The sequence below is a fragment of the Taeniopygia guttata genome, chromosome 12 (assembly GCF_048771995.1).
Source record: "Taeniopygia guttata chromosome 12, bTaeGut7.mat, whole genome shotgun sequence".
Classification (NCBI taxonomy): domain Eukaryota; kingdom Metazoa; phylum Chordata; class Aves; order Passeriformes; family Estrildidae; genus Taeniopygia; species Taeniopygia guttata.
In genome coordinates, this window is record NC_133037.1 from 18,787,996 (window position 1) to 18,802,714 (window position 14,719).

A 14,719-nucleotide genomic window follows, 5' to 3' on the forward strand; every position below is an offset into this window, starting at 1 on the left:
CAGACTCTGCTAATGAATCACTGGAACGAGTATTAAACCAAAAGCATGGAACAGTTCTGGAATGTGCACATCTGACAGGAACAAATTCCTGGAGCTCAGTCACTCATATACAATCAATACATTCATGTCATTCATTCCATGTCAAAAGCCACTCTGACTTCTCCCGTGAGCAGGATAAATTGCTGGTCTGAACTGTTAAAAAACTCCCTAAAAAATGCCAAAACTGGTACTGAGTTAAGCTGAAAGTTCATGTGTTACAAATCTGAACTCTCACACCAAAGTTTACGTACTTTGTCCTTGCTTTTTCCTGGAACAAACACCCAAAGCTTTTAAAAACACCTCATAACAGCTCCCCCTGCCAGCACACGCATGCTGCCATTTTTATCCATGCAAATTCATGGAATTTCATGTTTCATGGAATACACCTACAAACACAGAACAAAGTCCAGAATCCATTTCAAACGGGACACTTTTGTCAGTAAATATAAGCTTGAAAAGCTGCTTAGAAGCAAAGTTTTCATCTCTGACACAAAAAGATCAAGGACCCTGTGGCCTTTTCTTCTCCCATACAGTAATTAATTGATCTAATATTGCTTGGGTGACCAATTACCTGTGGGGAAAACCAGAAATTCAAACCAGACAAATCTCTGTTGTGATCTACAGCAGCATTTTTTAAAAGTAGCTTTTCAGAGCAGTAGAGGATAAATATGGACTCATTCCTATATTAATAAATAAAGCTGTAATCTATGGAATTATGAATGCAGGGCATGAGTTGGGATTAGTGTAAAAACCCATGCAGATCCCTCTTACATCTACAAGGTTGGTGCTTTTCCTTCATCTGTCCTTCATTTTAAGAGATGAATGCCAAAAAACAAATTCCTCCTGTAGACAACTGACAGAAATTTAAAATTAACAGAAGGAAATGTCAGTGTTCAGGGAAACAAACCAAGCAAAACAAAAACCAACAGAAACACATAAAATTTCTGCCTCTGCTGTTCTGATCTTGGAAGTATCTTTTCTACTCTTTTTCTTTATTTACCAGAAATATTCTGGTTTTAGTCACTACTTCAGCCATCAGGGAAAAAAATAACATTGGTTTTCCAACAAGTGGGCCCTACAGTAAGGAGGACATAAGCAATACAACTCTCAACCTGCTTTCAGACTTACTCATTTTAGACTTATTGATTTATTATCCATTCAAGATTAATATATTTTTGTATTTAAAAGCTGCTGTCAGATAAAAACTCTGGCTAGTAAGCACAAACCAAGTCAGACTCCCTGGCTGCAGCAGGCTGTACTTTGGGCTCTGCTTAGCAGGAATTTGCCACCAAAACAATCTGCACCTTTGGCCACCCTGTGCCTGCTCTCTGTTGGCTGTAACAGTTCCAGGCCACTGTTCCCAGCCAGATCCCGGGAACATCTGTTTGGTTTGTCCTTTCCACAAAGATCATCCCCTTGGCAGTCACACATTTTTTTCCACATATTTCTACGAAATTCAAACGTGGAGCTCTAAGCTTCTCTTCAAAACCACAACTCCTTCATTAGAGAAACAGAAGCACTGAAGATCCAGCATCTAAAAGAGGGATACAGAATCCAAAGCTTTGCCTTTACCAAAGCAAAAAAACCAATCCCAGGTAAAAAGAAAAATGCAGCAGGTTTTTCTAATCAGAGTGGTTTTAAATTGGATTTAAGTACGGCTGCAGAGTTTATATTTCATAATTTTTAATGTGCTCTTAACATGATGAAGACTATTAAAGCTGAAGTGATATGTAATTCGTGCTCCTTTTTTAATTCAGTAAACTCAAACTCATTAGAAACAAAAAGCACTGAACACTGTTTTTTATAGCTGACTGTATCAGAATCATATTATATGACAGTCCTGTCACTCAGATTTCTTGTTTCTGTGCCATAATGTGAAATTCTTCTCAGGAGAATCCTCCAAAGGGAGATTTACAGAGAGATCTCTCTAACATGGGCCCTGCACTGCAGACAGAAGTGGGACTACAAGTGTTTTGTCTTTCTTTACATGGTCAAAACACTGGGCAAGCCTTTTTACTCCCCCAAATCTCTCAATCAAGTGCACATACCTTCCCAGCCATGTGCCTATTTGCATTCTGCACTTGTTCATGCCAATTGTTCCCAGTCTGAAAGCCCCAAACTGTGTTTGCAGTTGCCTGGAAGTCATCCACTTTACAGCAAGGATGAAAAAAAGTTCCTCAAATGTCAGCAATCCACCAAATGCCCTTCCCACACGAGTTCTCAAGGATTAAACAAAAAAGTGACTGAGAACCTCAGCACAAAGAATGCCTGACTCTGTACTCCCTCAGCCACGTGTAGGAAATGCAGCAGCACTGAGAACACCCCAGATTTAGAGCCTGGAGAGAGGAACAGCCTGAGGATTATTAGAGAAGCTGCTGGGAGCTGTGCTCACATCTCACTGTACAGAGGGCCTGCATGGTGCTGTTAACAGCACTGCAAAGCAGCAGGAATGCTGAATTTTCTGTACCTCCAGCAGGATGCACTGCCCAAGGCTGTCCCAGAGCCAGGTGCTCCCTGCTGTCACCCTGGGCAGCTTTCAGCCAATCCATGGATGTGATGAAATGTGGGCTCTGTGCCAGGCCTGCAGTGCCACGTGGAGGTCAATAATGTGATTCCAAGAGCTTGGAAACACCATCCAGACGGGCAGAGGGCAGGGCACAGGGGCGGCCTTGAGAGATCTTCTGGAGGAGACAGAACAAAGGAGTCTCCCTTGTATTTTATAACAAGATGCACCTGGGAATAGCTGGATATATCCTTCCTGGACAGCTGTAACAACTTGATTTTCATGGTCTGTATGCACCTGTATTTGCCAAGAAACCTGAATAAAATGGCAAATAAAAACGGAATGTACTTAAAAATTTAAGACCGTATACAACAAAAAATATTTAAGACTATGTCAAACATTTACTGTCCTGAGAGCTTCAAAAAGAAATTATGCTCCATTTTAACATTATCTTATTAAATACACCCATGAAATTACAGTCTGGTTTGGGTGGGTTTTTATTTACTTAACAAAGTGCTATACCAGCCTTTTTGTTTCGGAGATAGAGTTTGAAGATAATGTCACAGACAGATTTACATTAGGTCTGGATTATTCCCAACAGACCTGCAGTTGTGTGGAAAGGCAAATGCTGTTTGGAGAAGACAGGCAAATATCAAGAGCTGAAGCTCTAAACTAAGGAAGGGCTTTTCCCTGCAAAGTAAATATCCAGGGAGACTGAGTCAAGTAAGAGCTTAAGTTAAATACACACTTCTGATAAAGCAAACCCTGTATTAACTGTAGTTCCAGATCGATTTTGTGGCATTTTTCAAAAAACAAGAGTGGATTTTAGCAGCAGTGCAAGAATACAAGCACAGAGGGGCTGAGCCGAGTTTCCCTTCCTGAAGGGAAGGTCCAGGAATCTCCAAAGAAAGAATGGGGCAGGAGAAGGAGGAAGGGAAAGATAACAAGAAAAAGTTATTTATACCTTCAGTTTTCCTTTCAGCAAATGAAATCCTATGACAAAAGGATGAAGCACATCATCTGTGGAAGACAAAAAACCAGAAGAAAGTTAGATTTTAACAGAAAAACATATACATGTGCTACATACCAAATAAATAACAAAAATTACATCAGTGATAAATTATCATCCTTCTACTTTCAGAGTTTTCAGGGTCTTCTAGCCTCTCATTTTATGCAGCATTTCAGTGTAAGGAGACACAGAATGCAGGACAACCAAATGTTACCCGGCTCAAAAGCATTCATTCTTCCAGAACATCAGAAAAAATCTTTTGCAGCTAAAAACTCACTGAAGTAAAAATTAAATAGGAGTTGAATAGTCCCTTCTCACACATCAGTTCCTCACTCAGACAAACACCTTGCTGACTCACAAAAGTTGACAAATCTTGGAGACAAAACAAACAGTAACAAGCAGCCAAGCCTCTGAAGGCTCTCTGTAGCTTGCATAAAAGCACCAACTGCAAGAGGAAGAATTCCCAGGGAAGCTGAAGAAATCTTGATGGGATCATCCCCCACAAAGCTTTCTCTTCTCCAGATCAAGAAGTCTCAGCTTCCTCATGTCTTTCTAAAAAATGCAATAAAAAAATCAAGAACAGATCTTATATTGCCAGCTCACTTCTGGTTAGAGGGATCCTCTCTTCTAGACAGAGCATATGAGGAAAAAATAAAATTAAAAAATAAAAAGAAGCTGCAATGATTTTACCAAACCAGCAAACTCTCAAAGATTAACAAGAAACCAGATTAATGCTTTGGGACCTCCACTTTGAGCCATTTTCAGTGATTTTAAAAATAAAATCTACTGACAGTCTGACCTGTGAATTTATCCTGCTTACACCTAGCACACCTGCCTCCAACAAATAATAAGGAATGTGATACATAAGATACTGTAAATATACCTTCCATCATGGAAAATGATAAGCAGGGAGACTGAGGAGAAGGAAGGAATTCTGGTTTTCTCACACCAGAGGAAAAGGTGAGACCTTAGTTAAAACCAAATACAAGACACGACAATGACTTACCAAGATGGATGTTACATGAAAAAAATGAGAGAAAACTGATGGGGAAATTTCATTTACAGAACGAATACCCAAAGCATTTTTACAGTAAAATCAGCAAGAAGAAAAAGAAATCTCATGCATAAATCAAGAAGAGATAGCACAGCATAAAACAAGTGTGATGGGTTGAAGAAGCAGGTGCAGTATTTCTATCTGCCACCACAGCAATAGTTGTAAGGCAGGAAAAATTACTTATTTTTCTTGACAGATAAAGAGACATATGACAAAAAAAATCAGTAAGAACATCTGCTAACAGAACTGGTAAACATGAGGGCTTAAGGAATAAGAGCTGCCAAAAAGCCCAGCTTTACTGCAGACGTGAGGTTCAATTAGACCTGACTGGAATTGTTCATGTAAGACAATGGCAGAGCAGAGGGAGAAGAAAGCCCCTGTGTCCTGGAGGAAGTTCCCTGCCTGCAGGATTTCCACCTGAGGTGCTCTGAGGAGCAGGAGCAAGGCCAGCAAGGGCCTGTGAGGGGAATGCTGAAAGCACACAAGTTCATCACTCATCACACTTCAAGATGAAACCATTGCTTTGGAAAGATTCTGAGATTCTGTCCCAAACCTACTGCTAAATGCACAAAGAGCCAGCACAAAAGCTTGAGGTTTGGGTTTCAGTGCTGTCAAGCACTTCTGAAGTATGGATGGATGGTTTTAGAAAACACACCTTGTATTTGAGATATGGTAATCACAAATGTCAGACATTTCAGCAGTCACACATCTCTGTGTGATACCTGTGCCACTGAACCCCCTGTCTCACTGTCAGACCATTCTTGCTGTTTGCTCCAGTTTCCACTACAAATATTTGGATAGATACAGCATTTTGTCACTGGAAGTGCTGTTAATTTACTCCCAGAAAAGATATTCATTTCCTATAGTGTGCAGGAATACAAAATAAAATTTAGTCAACATCAGCCTGGCCTTTTAGAAATAAGGACAAAACCTTGTACTCCACTGATTCCTGGGCTACACTGTTAATCCCCGTGTTTAAAACTCACACTGCCTATTTAAAGTCTCCACATGAGAAACTGAGAAAGACAAAATAATCAACATACAAATGAACCCAAAATTTAAAAAAAGAAACTCTGCCAGACATAAAATACGCAAACAAAAGTGAAAGAATCTCTTGTAGTCACAGCTACAAGAGATAGCTGACAGAGTAAAAAAATATTTTTCAGTGTAAGACAGTCTCAGTGTCAATCCGCCCAATTTTATTGAACATTTTCTGCAGCAAATACAGCACTTTGTAACAGAAAATGATCCCAGGTACTGTCCTGTAATTCAACATCACAAGGGCAGATCTTACTGGAATAGGTAAAAATAGCAGCAGGGAGCATGCCAAAGGACAGTCTTTCCACTACAGGGGCAGTGCTTACATTGCAACATCAGCTGGCTCTCTTTTTATAACCTCACCATTGCCAGTGAGCGAGTTACACAGGCAACTTAAAAGGTTGGAGAAATCCAAGAGCAAGCTCTGCCCTGTTTCTGAGATGAAATCAATCCCCTGCACCACTGTGAGCCCAAGGCTCTGCTGCAGCACTGTTCTTGCCTGTGTCCGCTTTCTACCTGCTCCAAAGCTTCAGCACACAGGGATGATGTCATTCAGAATTTAGTGTATTTCTTGTCAAATGTCAGAATAAAATTAGAGCCTAGCACACTTTGTTGCTCCTTTTGGCTGCAGCACACTGGAAGTTCCTTCACTTACTCCATTCTCTGCCAGGCACATGACCCATCCCCTAAAGAGCTCCTTTTATCCCATTTCTGCAGGCCAAGCAGCCTCAACAGCCCCTCCCCAGCACTGAACTCCAAACGGGCTTTTGCCATGTTTCCACATAAAGATAACACCACCCCAAACTTGTGAGCCCCGTGATCAGAGGCAGAAATGCTGCTTTACCAGAAGAGACTCTGCTCCATAGCCAGCAGCTTGACTTGCAGGTGACCAAAAGTGCTTAGCTTTCTAATTAGGCACCAGGGAAAGCTGCACCCTCCCATCCCAGCACCACAAACAGGTTCCTGCCTGCTCACCCTCCACATCGGCATTGATTGCACACAGCTTCCCAAAGGGATCGCAGGCAGAGGGAGAAGAAAGCCTGGGAAAAACAGGGAGTCGCTGAGCTGGCACAGGTGCTCTCACACACTTTTCTGCCTCAATCAAATTCAAACTGACTGATCATCAACATATTTACCTCTCCTTAAACCTGCAAGCCCTGGAATAATCAGAGATGTTTGTTATTTGCACACAGTAGCACCAGTATTGTATATGTTTGTTTTAAAAACTAAGCATCACCCTCGTGAAAAATCAAGAGTAAAGAAAGTTTAGACACTTCTGCCGTACTTTTAATGTGTGAATTTTATAATGCAAGTTTCACAAAAAAAAAAGCCAAACCCAAACACATCAAATTAAAACACAAATACAGAAGAACTGAAAAAAATATTTTAATGGGGTTATGCAATAGACCTGAAGGAATTCAATTGCTATCAGAAATCATCAAAATAAGGAAAATATTAACCCAACAGTATTCTTGGAATTAACAATTACGAGGTAAATTCTGAACTTCGGGAATTGAAAAAAAAAGGTCTTCTGGCCTGTGAAGGTGGGGTCACATCCTGTGCCATAAATATGAGTAACTTTCAGAGAAACTTCGGAACAAAGTTTCTAAACTAAAGTTTAAATAACCCCAAGTTCCCATGTATCAAAATACACCTTTCCAAGTGAAAGCTGCAGAGGCAATTACAGGCACTCTTACCTGCACATTAAGTGAAATTAAAATCCACTTTACTTTCTCCTTTACAAGAAACTTGTAAGAGCGTACTTTCCATGGTAATGATTTGGAAACAATACACATACCATTTTTTGGGTAGCAATAAATTAGGAATTAAAGAAAAAATTAAAGTATGATTAACCAGTATTTTTAATTCCCAGCAACACTTCAAGTCTAATGACCCTCCTAGAACTGCTCTGCTTTGCAGGATTCTCCCTTTGTGCTCCCACATTTCTGCAACAATTCCATGCAAACAAAAGGGAGTTCACGCATCTTCACCTGCCCCATCACGCTCCTTCAGTTTCACCAAAAACTCTTATGTAAAATCTCACGTTTCTTACACAGAAAGAAAATCTGAATAAAAAAAAAGAATGATAATTTAGTCATCTCTGCCACAGGTAGCAAGCGAGTAAAGAGAAGAGTGCCTTTTGTGGTGTGCGAATAGACTGAAAAAACACTATAAAATACTGAAAGTATGACCAGACTTTGAGCAAACACTTAAATGGCTGAGAACAAGAAAGAGGAATATGCAAAAGCCAGCACAAATTACTGGTAGAGCTAACAGGGACATACACTGGAAGCAGACTAAAAGATATTACAGAAAAAGGAAAATTGGTCATATGTTAAAATATTTCAATATAACACCTTAAATGTTTTCCCCTACAAAAGCATTAGAGACATTAGAGAGAGATGCACTATCCTGCATCTCTCTCGGTAATCTGTCAACACAGTGTTCCAAAAATCCCCACTTTCAGAACTACAGCTTGTTCTATGGTGAAACAATTGATGTAAGAGAAAACTCTAATGGGGGCTCAGAGCCATTTCTCGGCGCCTGAACCTCGGAGCCAGCTTTAATTAATCCATTAACCCCACACCACACCCAGGCGCGAGTCAGGGACCAACCTCCCTCCCTTAGCGGACTAAAAATACCGCGGTGGCCGCAGCTCCGGGCGCTGGGCTCCGTCCCTCGGAATGCGCGGAATGAGCGCTGCCGCTCGCTGCGGGGGCAAACCCGGCCCGGGGACGGTACCGAGCCGCGGCCCGGCGGGAGGCAGCGAGGGACACGAGCGGGGACATCTCCCTCTGCACGTCCCAGAGACAAACACGGCACTCGGACCTGCGAGGCGATTCTCCAGCCCGTGTGCCTCAAGCGGCCAGCAGGGCGGGCAGGGCGGGCACACCCGCACACAAACCCCGCCGCGACCACCCTGCCCTGCCACGCAAACCGCAGCGCTGCCCTTCAAACCTCCTCACAGCCTGACAATAGGATACTTACGTAAACAAGCTATATATTAATGATCACTTCTAATTCCCAGCTCTGAAAACGCTTTTCTCATTTACAAATGACTCCAGACCACGACTTTGTTTATCCTCGTCTGCTGTGTGCGCTGCAGCATTTCAGTACACAAATGACCATATTCTATTAAACCATAAAAGGTCAGTACACACTGCTGCAATAAAATCAACTTTGTGTAAAACAGATGACATTTATAGTACAAACACAATATTCAAGTCACTAAAGGAATAAACGTGCGCAGCTGCTTTTCAAAGCAAAAGCGTTGTTTACAAAAAAACAGCGAGTGTAGCAAGAGCCAGCAGAGCTCGGAGAATTCTTCACAGAGCTGGGGCCAAAAGAGACTTTCTTTTCAGAAACAATAAGAACATCACTAAACATGGGTTACCCATACAGAATAAATTGTATCTACTCCATGCTGTCTCAAAAGTCATGAGCTAATGCATGCTCATTGCTAAAATACCTTGTTAATTTGTCATAAATTTAGACTTTTTAGCCAAGCCCCTACTGTTACAGCAACTCCTCTTTCAATTAATTTGTAAAGCTGAGCAAATGTTTCCACAACCTTACTCAATACACAGTGGATATATTTAATACTTGAAAATACCAAAGGCAATTAGACAAAGTCAATCAAAATCGGTACAGTGACGATGTAAACATGTCTGTTTACAAATTAAACTTATGTGAAACTTAGTGAAATCATGCTTCAATCACACTACTTGCTAAGTTTTCATCTTGATTTTTTGCAAGTTTTCATCTTGTTTTGATGACTTTTGTTGTTTCCCCAAATAAAGATCACTTTAACTTATGCAATTTGATGGTTTTATTATAAATAGAACTCTAAATACTATTTTTCATTACACACTCTTTAGCTTTCTGTGTTTCTAATACAGAAGATGGTCCAGGAACTTACTTCTTATAACCATCCTGAACAGTCATCCTGTTCAACCACTCATTTGCACTCAGTTGTTTCCTGAACTGCCATGAAAGTTTTGGAAATGCAGCTGCACAAATGCCATTATCCTCATTCCCTGGGCAACTGGTGGTGGCCTCTCCTCTAACAATGAGAAATACCCAAGAATTGCTGAAGTTAGGCAGAGGCACAAAGAACAGGACATTCCCAGAGGATACAGAAATAGGAAGCCAAGGCGTGGGGAATCCCCTGCTCTCCTCAGGGGTACCAGGGCAGGAGCACATCCCCAGGAGGAGCCCAAGCCCACGGAAATCCCTCCCGGCCGGGGAGGCAGGGCAGAGCCGTGACACACGGGAAGGGGAGGAGCAGAATCCCCGGGTGTCGGAGCGGTGCTGGAGGTGTGACAAAGGTGTGGCAAAGGGAACGACTCTGGCAGCACAGGAAAGGACAGGCTGAGTGCAGAGAGACCCAAACACCAACCTGCACTGAACTGCCCGAGTTCGTGTGCTCTGCGAACTGAATTAGCAAAATAAAAACAGTTTAAACATCCTCTATCCACAGCAGCAATTCAACTCCTGCACTGAATCCTGACTGAAGATTGGTTTTGGTTCCCATCTCCTGCAGGAGCCTGGAAACCAACAGCTCTGAATTTAATGTTTTCCAACAAGGAAAACGTGGTTTTCTTCTCAACTCCTGGTTTTCCAACAGCACAAAGAGCCACATAAATAATCTGGAGGGAGGAGGGGAGGAGATGTCCCAGAAGAAATTACTGCTGATGTAGCGTACCAAGAAGTGCTGACCAATGATTTCAGTGGGTCATGTTTGTGGTTCAGAAAATGAGTTATTTTAATGAGATATAGTAAGTTCAGGCCCTGAGACAGCAGTGACTTCATACATAATTTGAACAGAATGCACGGTTGGCTAAGAATAAAAAATGGAAAAGGAATTAAACTGAAAAAAATAAGGTTTAGATCTTCTTTGGAAAAAAAATAGGCTTTTTTTCCTGCCACTTCCAGCTTTTCCTTCAAAAAAGCAGGTTAATCAGCAATGTTGCACAATAAGTTGTCCAATCCTGAAAATATTAAGAATAGCAACAAACGGTATGAAAAATATATTCCAGGACTCTGAAAACAACACTGCCCCAACCCAACGATGCTACTTCACTTCTGATTTAATCATCTAAGATTAAATTGCTTACTACATTAATCAGTCACCATATTCATTTCATGAGCACACACAGAGATCCCTACATCTTTCATGATTAGTTGCAGCCTCAGGGCTTGCCTGCAGAAAATTCTCATTAAGACAAACCAAACTAAAGCCACTTCCATTCTGAGTGGGTGTCCCCAGAAGAGATTTAAGAGAATTGCCTGGAATTAACTCTCACATTCATCAACTCAATCTCTCGTTCTGCACCAACACTGCAGACACATCCTGAAGAATCAGCATGCCCATTCCAGTTTGGCACAATGCAGCAATCCTTCAGGCAAAAGCTGCAGCTGAGTTTTTCTGAAGCATCGAAATAAAAAACATCTTCAGTTTTGGAAAGATTCTGAGTTTTACACCACTGTAGATCCTCCTGATTCTGCACACCCACAACCTGCAGCTGCAGCACAGTTTCCCACCACAACTGGTTCTGCAATCTCACCGGCCCAGCTGAAGCCCCTGCATTTATGGATGTCACTCCAAGGCCAGGAAGGAAAACAATTCTGCACAAGTCATGTGGCCTGTCGCAGGCGAGGTGAACAACAGACAGCAGCAGGACCAGCAGGTTACTGCTGAGTGCAGTCAGGCTGGAGATAAAGAGAGGCAGAAAGAGGACAGGGCTGGAGCCTGGGCTCTGCAGGAGCAGCACTGCTACACGGCAGGGCTCAACAGCTGACAAGGACTCAGGACACAGAATAATCGTACTCCTGTCTGCCAATGTCTAATGGATTTTAAGTTGCAAAAAATAACCAAGCGAGCAATTCAGACCAAAGAATGCCCGAGCAGAAAAAATTCCGTTGTGCTGATACACCTAGAGGCGTTTTCTCCTCCCAGTCCAGCAGACTGGGGATGACAATAACAGGAGGGTCAGGCAGCCCTGCTGGAAGCACAGGAGGGACAAAGCTACAGCATCACAGCGGGGACCCGAGGAGAGCGGGGCTGTGGGCAGGGCACGGCAGCGGTGCGGGATGCTCATCCCACTGCTCATTCCCCCTGCACAGGGCACGGCCCCAGCGGTGCTGGATGCTCATCCCACTGCTCATTCCCCCTGCACAGGGCACGGCTCCAGCTGTGCGGGATGCCCGCTGCTCACCCTCCCTGCTCCAGCTGTGCGGGATGTTCATCCCATTGCTGGCCCTCCCTGCCCAGGGCACGGCTCACCGAGCTGTGCGGGCTGCCATCCATCCCCCTGCCCAGGGCACGGCTCACCGAGCTGTGCGGGCTGCCATCCATCCCCCTGCCCAGGGCACGGCTCACCGAGCTGTGCGGGCTGCCATCCATCCCCCTGCCCATTCCCCTGCCCAGGGCACGGCTCCCCAGCTGTGCGGGCTGCCATCCATCTCCCTGCCCAGGGCACGGCTCCCCAGCTGTGCGGGCTGCCATCCATCCCCCTGCCCAGGGCACGGCTCCCCAGCTGTGCGGGCTGCCATCCATCCCCCTGCCCAGGGCAGGGCTCCCCAGCTGTGCGGGCTGCCATCCATCCCACTGCCCATTCCCCCTGCCCAGGGCACGGCTCACCCAGCTGTGCGGGCTGCCATCCATCCCCCTGCCCAGGGCAGGGCTCACCCAGCTGTGCGGGCTGCCATCCCTCCCCCTGCCCATTCCCCCTGCCCAGGGCAGGGCTCACCCAGCTGTGCGGGCTGCCATCCCTCCCCCTGCCCATTCCCCCTGCCCAGGGCAGGGCTCACCCAGCTGTGCGGGCTGCCATCCCTCCCCCTGCCCATTCCCCCTGCCCAGGGCAGGGCTCACCCAGCTGTGCGGGCTGCCATCCATCTCCCTGCCCATTCCCCCTGCCCAGGGCAGGGCCCACCCGCGCTGGCGCTGACAGGCGGCGGCCACAACCCAGCCCCGCTCCCCCCCGACCTTCGCCCCGCCCCGGCCCTCTCCACAGCGATCCCCCGGCCCGGGCAATCCCCACACGGAGCCCCGCGGGCCGAAGCCGCCCGCTTCTCCCGCTTCTCCCGCTTCTCCTCCCTCCGTGTCCGCCGGGGCCGAGCGGCCGGGTCAGCGCGCCCGGGGCCGAGCCCGGAGCGGCGCCAGCGCGGAACGGAGCGCTGCAAGGAGAGGAAATACAGGGAACGGTTCTCCCGCCCGGCCCTGGCGCTCCCCGGCCGCCCGTACCTGTGTCCCGGGCCCCCGGCGGGTCCCCCGCGCCCCGGTCCCGCCCGGCGCCGCTCGCTCCGCGCCTCACAGAAAATGGCGGCCCCGCGCCCAGGCAGACATTTATCCCCGCCCATCGCGCGCTCGGCGCTCCACGCCGTGCCTGCGCCCGCCTGCCCGCCGCTCCCGCCTCCCCGCCTGGCGCGGGAGCGCCGAGCTGCCGATCGGCCGCCCCGCCCCGCCGCCATTTGGGGGCGGCTGAGGCGCTGCTCGGGGAGGGAGCGGGGAGGGAAGGAACGATCCAAGGAGAGATCCAAGGAGAGATCCAAGGAGAGAGAGATCCAAGGAGAGATCCAAGGAGAGATCCCGACGCCGCCGCGCCTCCAGCCCTGCCCGCCACCCGGCCTGGGAGAGCGGCATGAGCGGGGGCTGGAGCGGGCGCCCCTCAGGGCACCGCGGCGCCGCCTCACAGGCACCGCCGCCCTCAGCGCCCGGAGCCGCCCGCTGCAGCCCTGCCCGGCCGGGCCCTCGGGAGGCTGACAGCTCATTAGTGAATGGAGCAGCCCCGCGGGGTGCACAGCAGGGCCCGGAGCACTGTCCGGAGCCCGGAGCCCGGAGCAGAGCCCTGAGCACGGAGCACAGCCCGGAGCACAGCCCGGAGCCCGGAGCACAGCCCGGAGCCCGGAGCGCAGCCCGGAGTACAGCCCGGAGCACAGCCCGGAGAACATCCCGGAGCACAGCCCGGAGCCCGGAGCACAGCCCGGAGTACAGCCCGGAGCACAGCCCGGAGCCCGGAGCACAGCCCGGAGCCCGGAGCACAGCCCGGAGCACAGCCCGGAGAACATCCCGGAGCACAGCCCGGAGCCCGGAGCGCAGCCCGGAGCACAGCCCGGAGCCCGGAGCACAGCCCGGAGCGGAGCCCGGAGCCCGGAGCACAGCCCGGAGCACAGCCCGGAGCACAGCCCGGAGCGCAGCCCGGAGCACAGCCCGGAGCACAGCCCGGAGCACAGCCCGGAGCCCGGAGCACAGCCCGGAGCCCGGAGCCGAGCCCGGAGCACAGCCCGGAGCGCAGCCCGGAGCCCGGAGCACAGCCCGGAGCACAACCCGGAGCGCAGCCCGGAGCACAGCCCGGAGCAGAACCCGGAGCACAGCCCGGAGAACATCCCGGAGCACAGCCCGGAGCAGAACCCGGAGCCCGGCGCCGGGCGGGCAGCGCCGCTGTGCCTGGGCAGAGCCAGCCCTGTCCTACCTGTGCGTGGCCAAGGGCGGCTCTGCAGGGAGCAGCAGCGGTTGCCCAGGGGCGGTACGTGCTCAGGGGTGGGGTGTGAGCTGCTGGGGAAGGTATCTGGGGAGAAATAAAGAAATAAAACCAAATAGCGTGCAGGCTCTTTCCCTGGAGGAGACAGGGACCAGCTGTTGGGCAGCAATCCCTGTGTGACTCCGCACAGCCTCCATGGAAAAGCAGGGACACCGAAGGGCTCTGCTCGCTGCCAGCTCGCTTATTTTAGCTTTGAAAACGTGCAGAATGGCACATCAAAATAGTAAACAAATTACCACCCCAAAATACAGCTTCTCAGGGTAGCGCTTGCAAAGGAAAACATTTCTCCTAGAACTGTTTTTAAAGAACATTACACGCTTGCATTTACAATCATGTAAGTTACATTAATTGTTAATTAAATGTGTTACTCTAAAAAAGAGCCTCCAGCAAAATTCTCAGCCTTATTTTGGATTTCTCTATGGAAGACAGTTCTGATATAAACCAAAACCTGAGTTCGGCTAAAGTCACGTTAACCTCAGAGAGGCATAGCAAGGACAAGGAAAAAGCAGCACTGTTGGGTTTGCCTCTCCTAA

The 14,719-nt window shown here is 47.6% G+C and overlaps 1 protein-coding gene across 8 annotated transcripts in view; it reads right to left on the reverse strand.

The window, feature by feature from the left end:
* Positions 1-14,719, reverse strand: part of RAF1 (Raf-1 proto-oncogene, serine/threonine kinase) — a 65,055-nt gene that overhangs the window by 26,313 nt on the left and 24,023 nt on the right. For 2 of the 8 annotated variants that reach the window (XM_032750706.3, XM_072934865.1), the window contains exons 1-2: positions 9,563-9,587; positions 3,507-3,562 (exon numbers count right to left, since the gene is read on the reverse strand). In XM_032750706.3, coding sequence (XP_032606597.2) covers positions 3,507-3,562; positions 9,563-9,575 — 69 coding nt within the window. In that variant the 5' untranslated portion in view covers positions 9,576-9,587. Of the gene's footprint in view, positions 1-3,506; positions 3,563-9,562; positions 9,588-12,889; positions 13,048-14,117; positions 14,143-14,719 lie in introns of those variants that run through there. The other 6 variants (XM_032750707.3, XM_032750704.3, XM_072934866.1 and 3 more) reach the window with 5 other exon arrangements.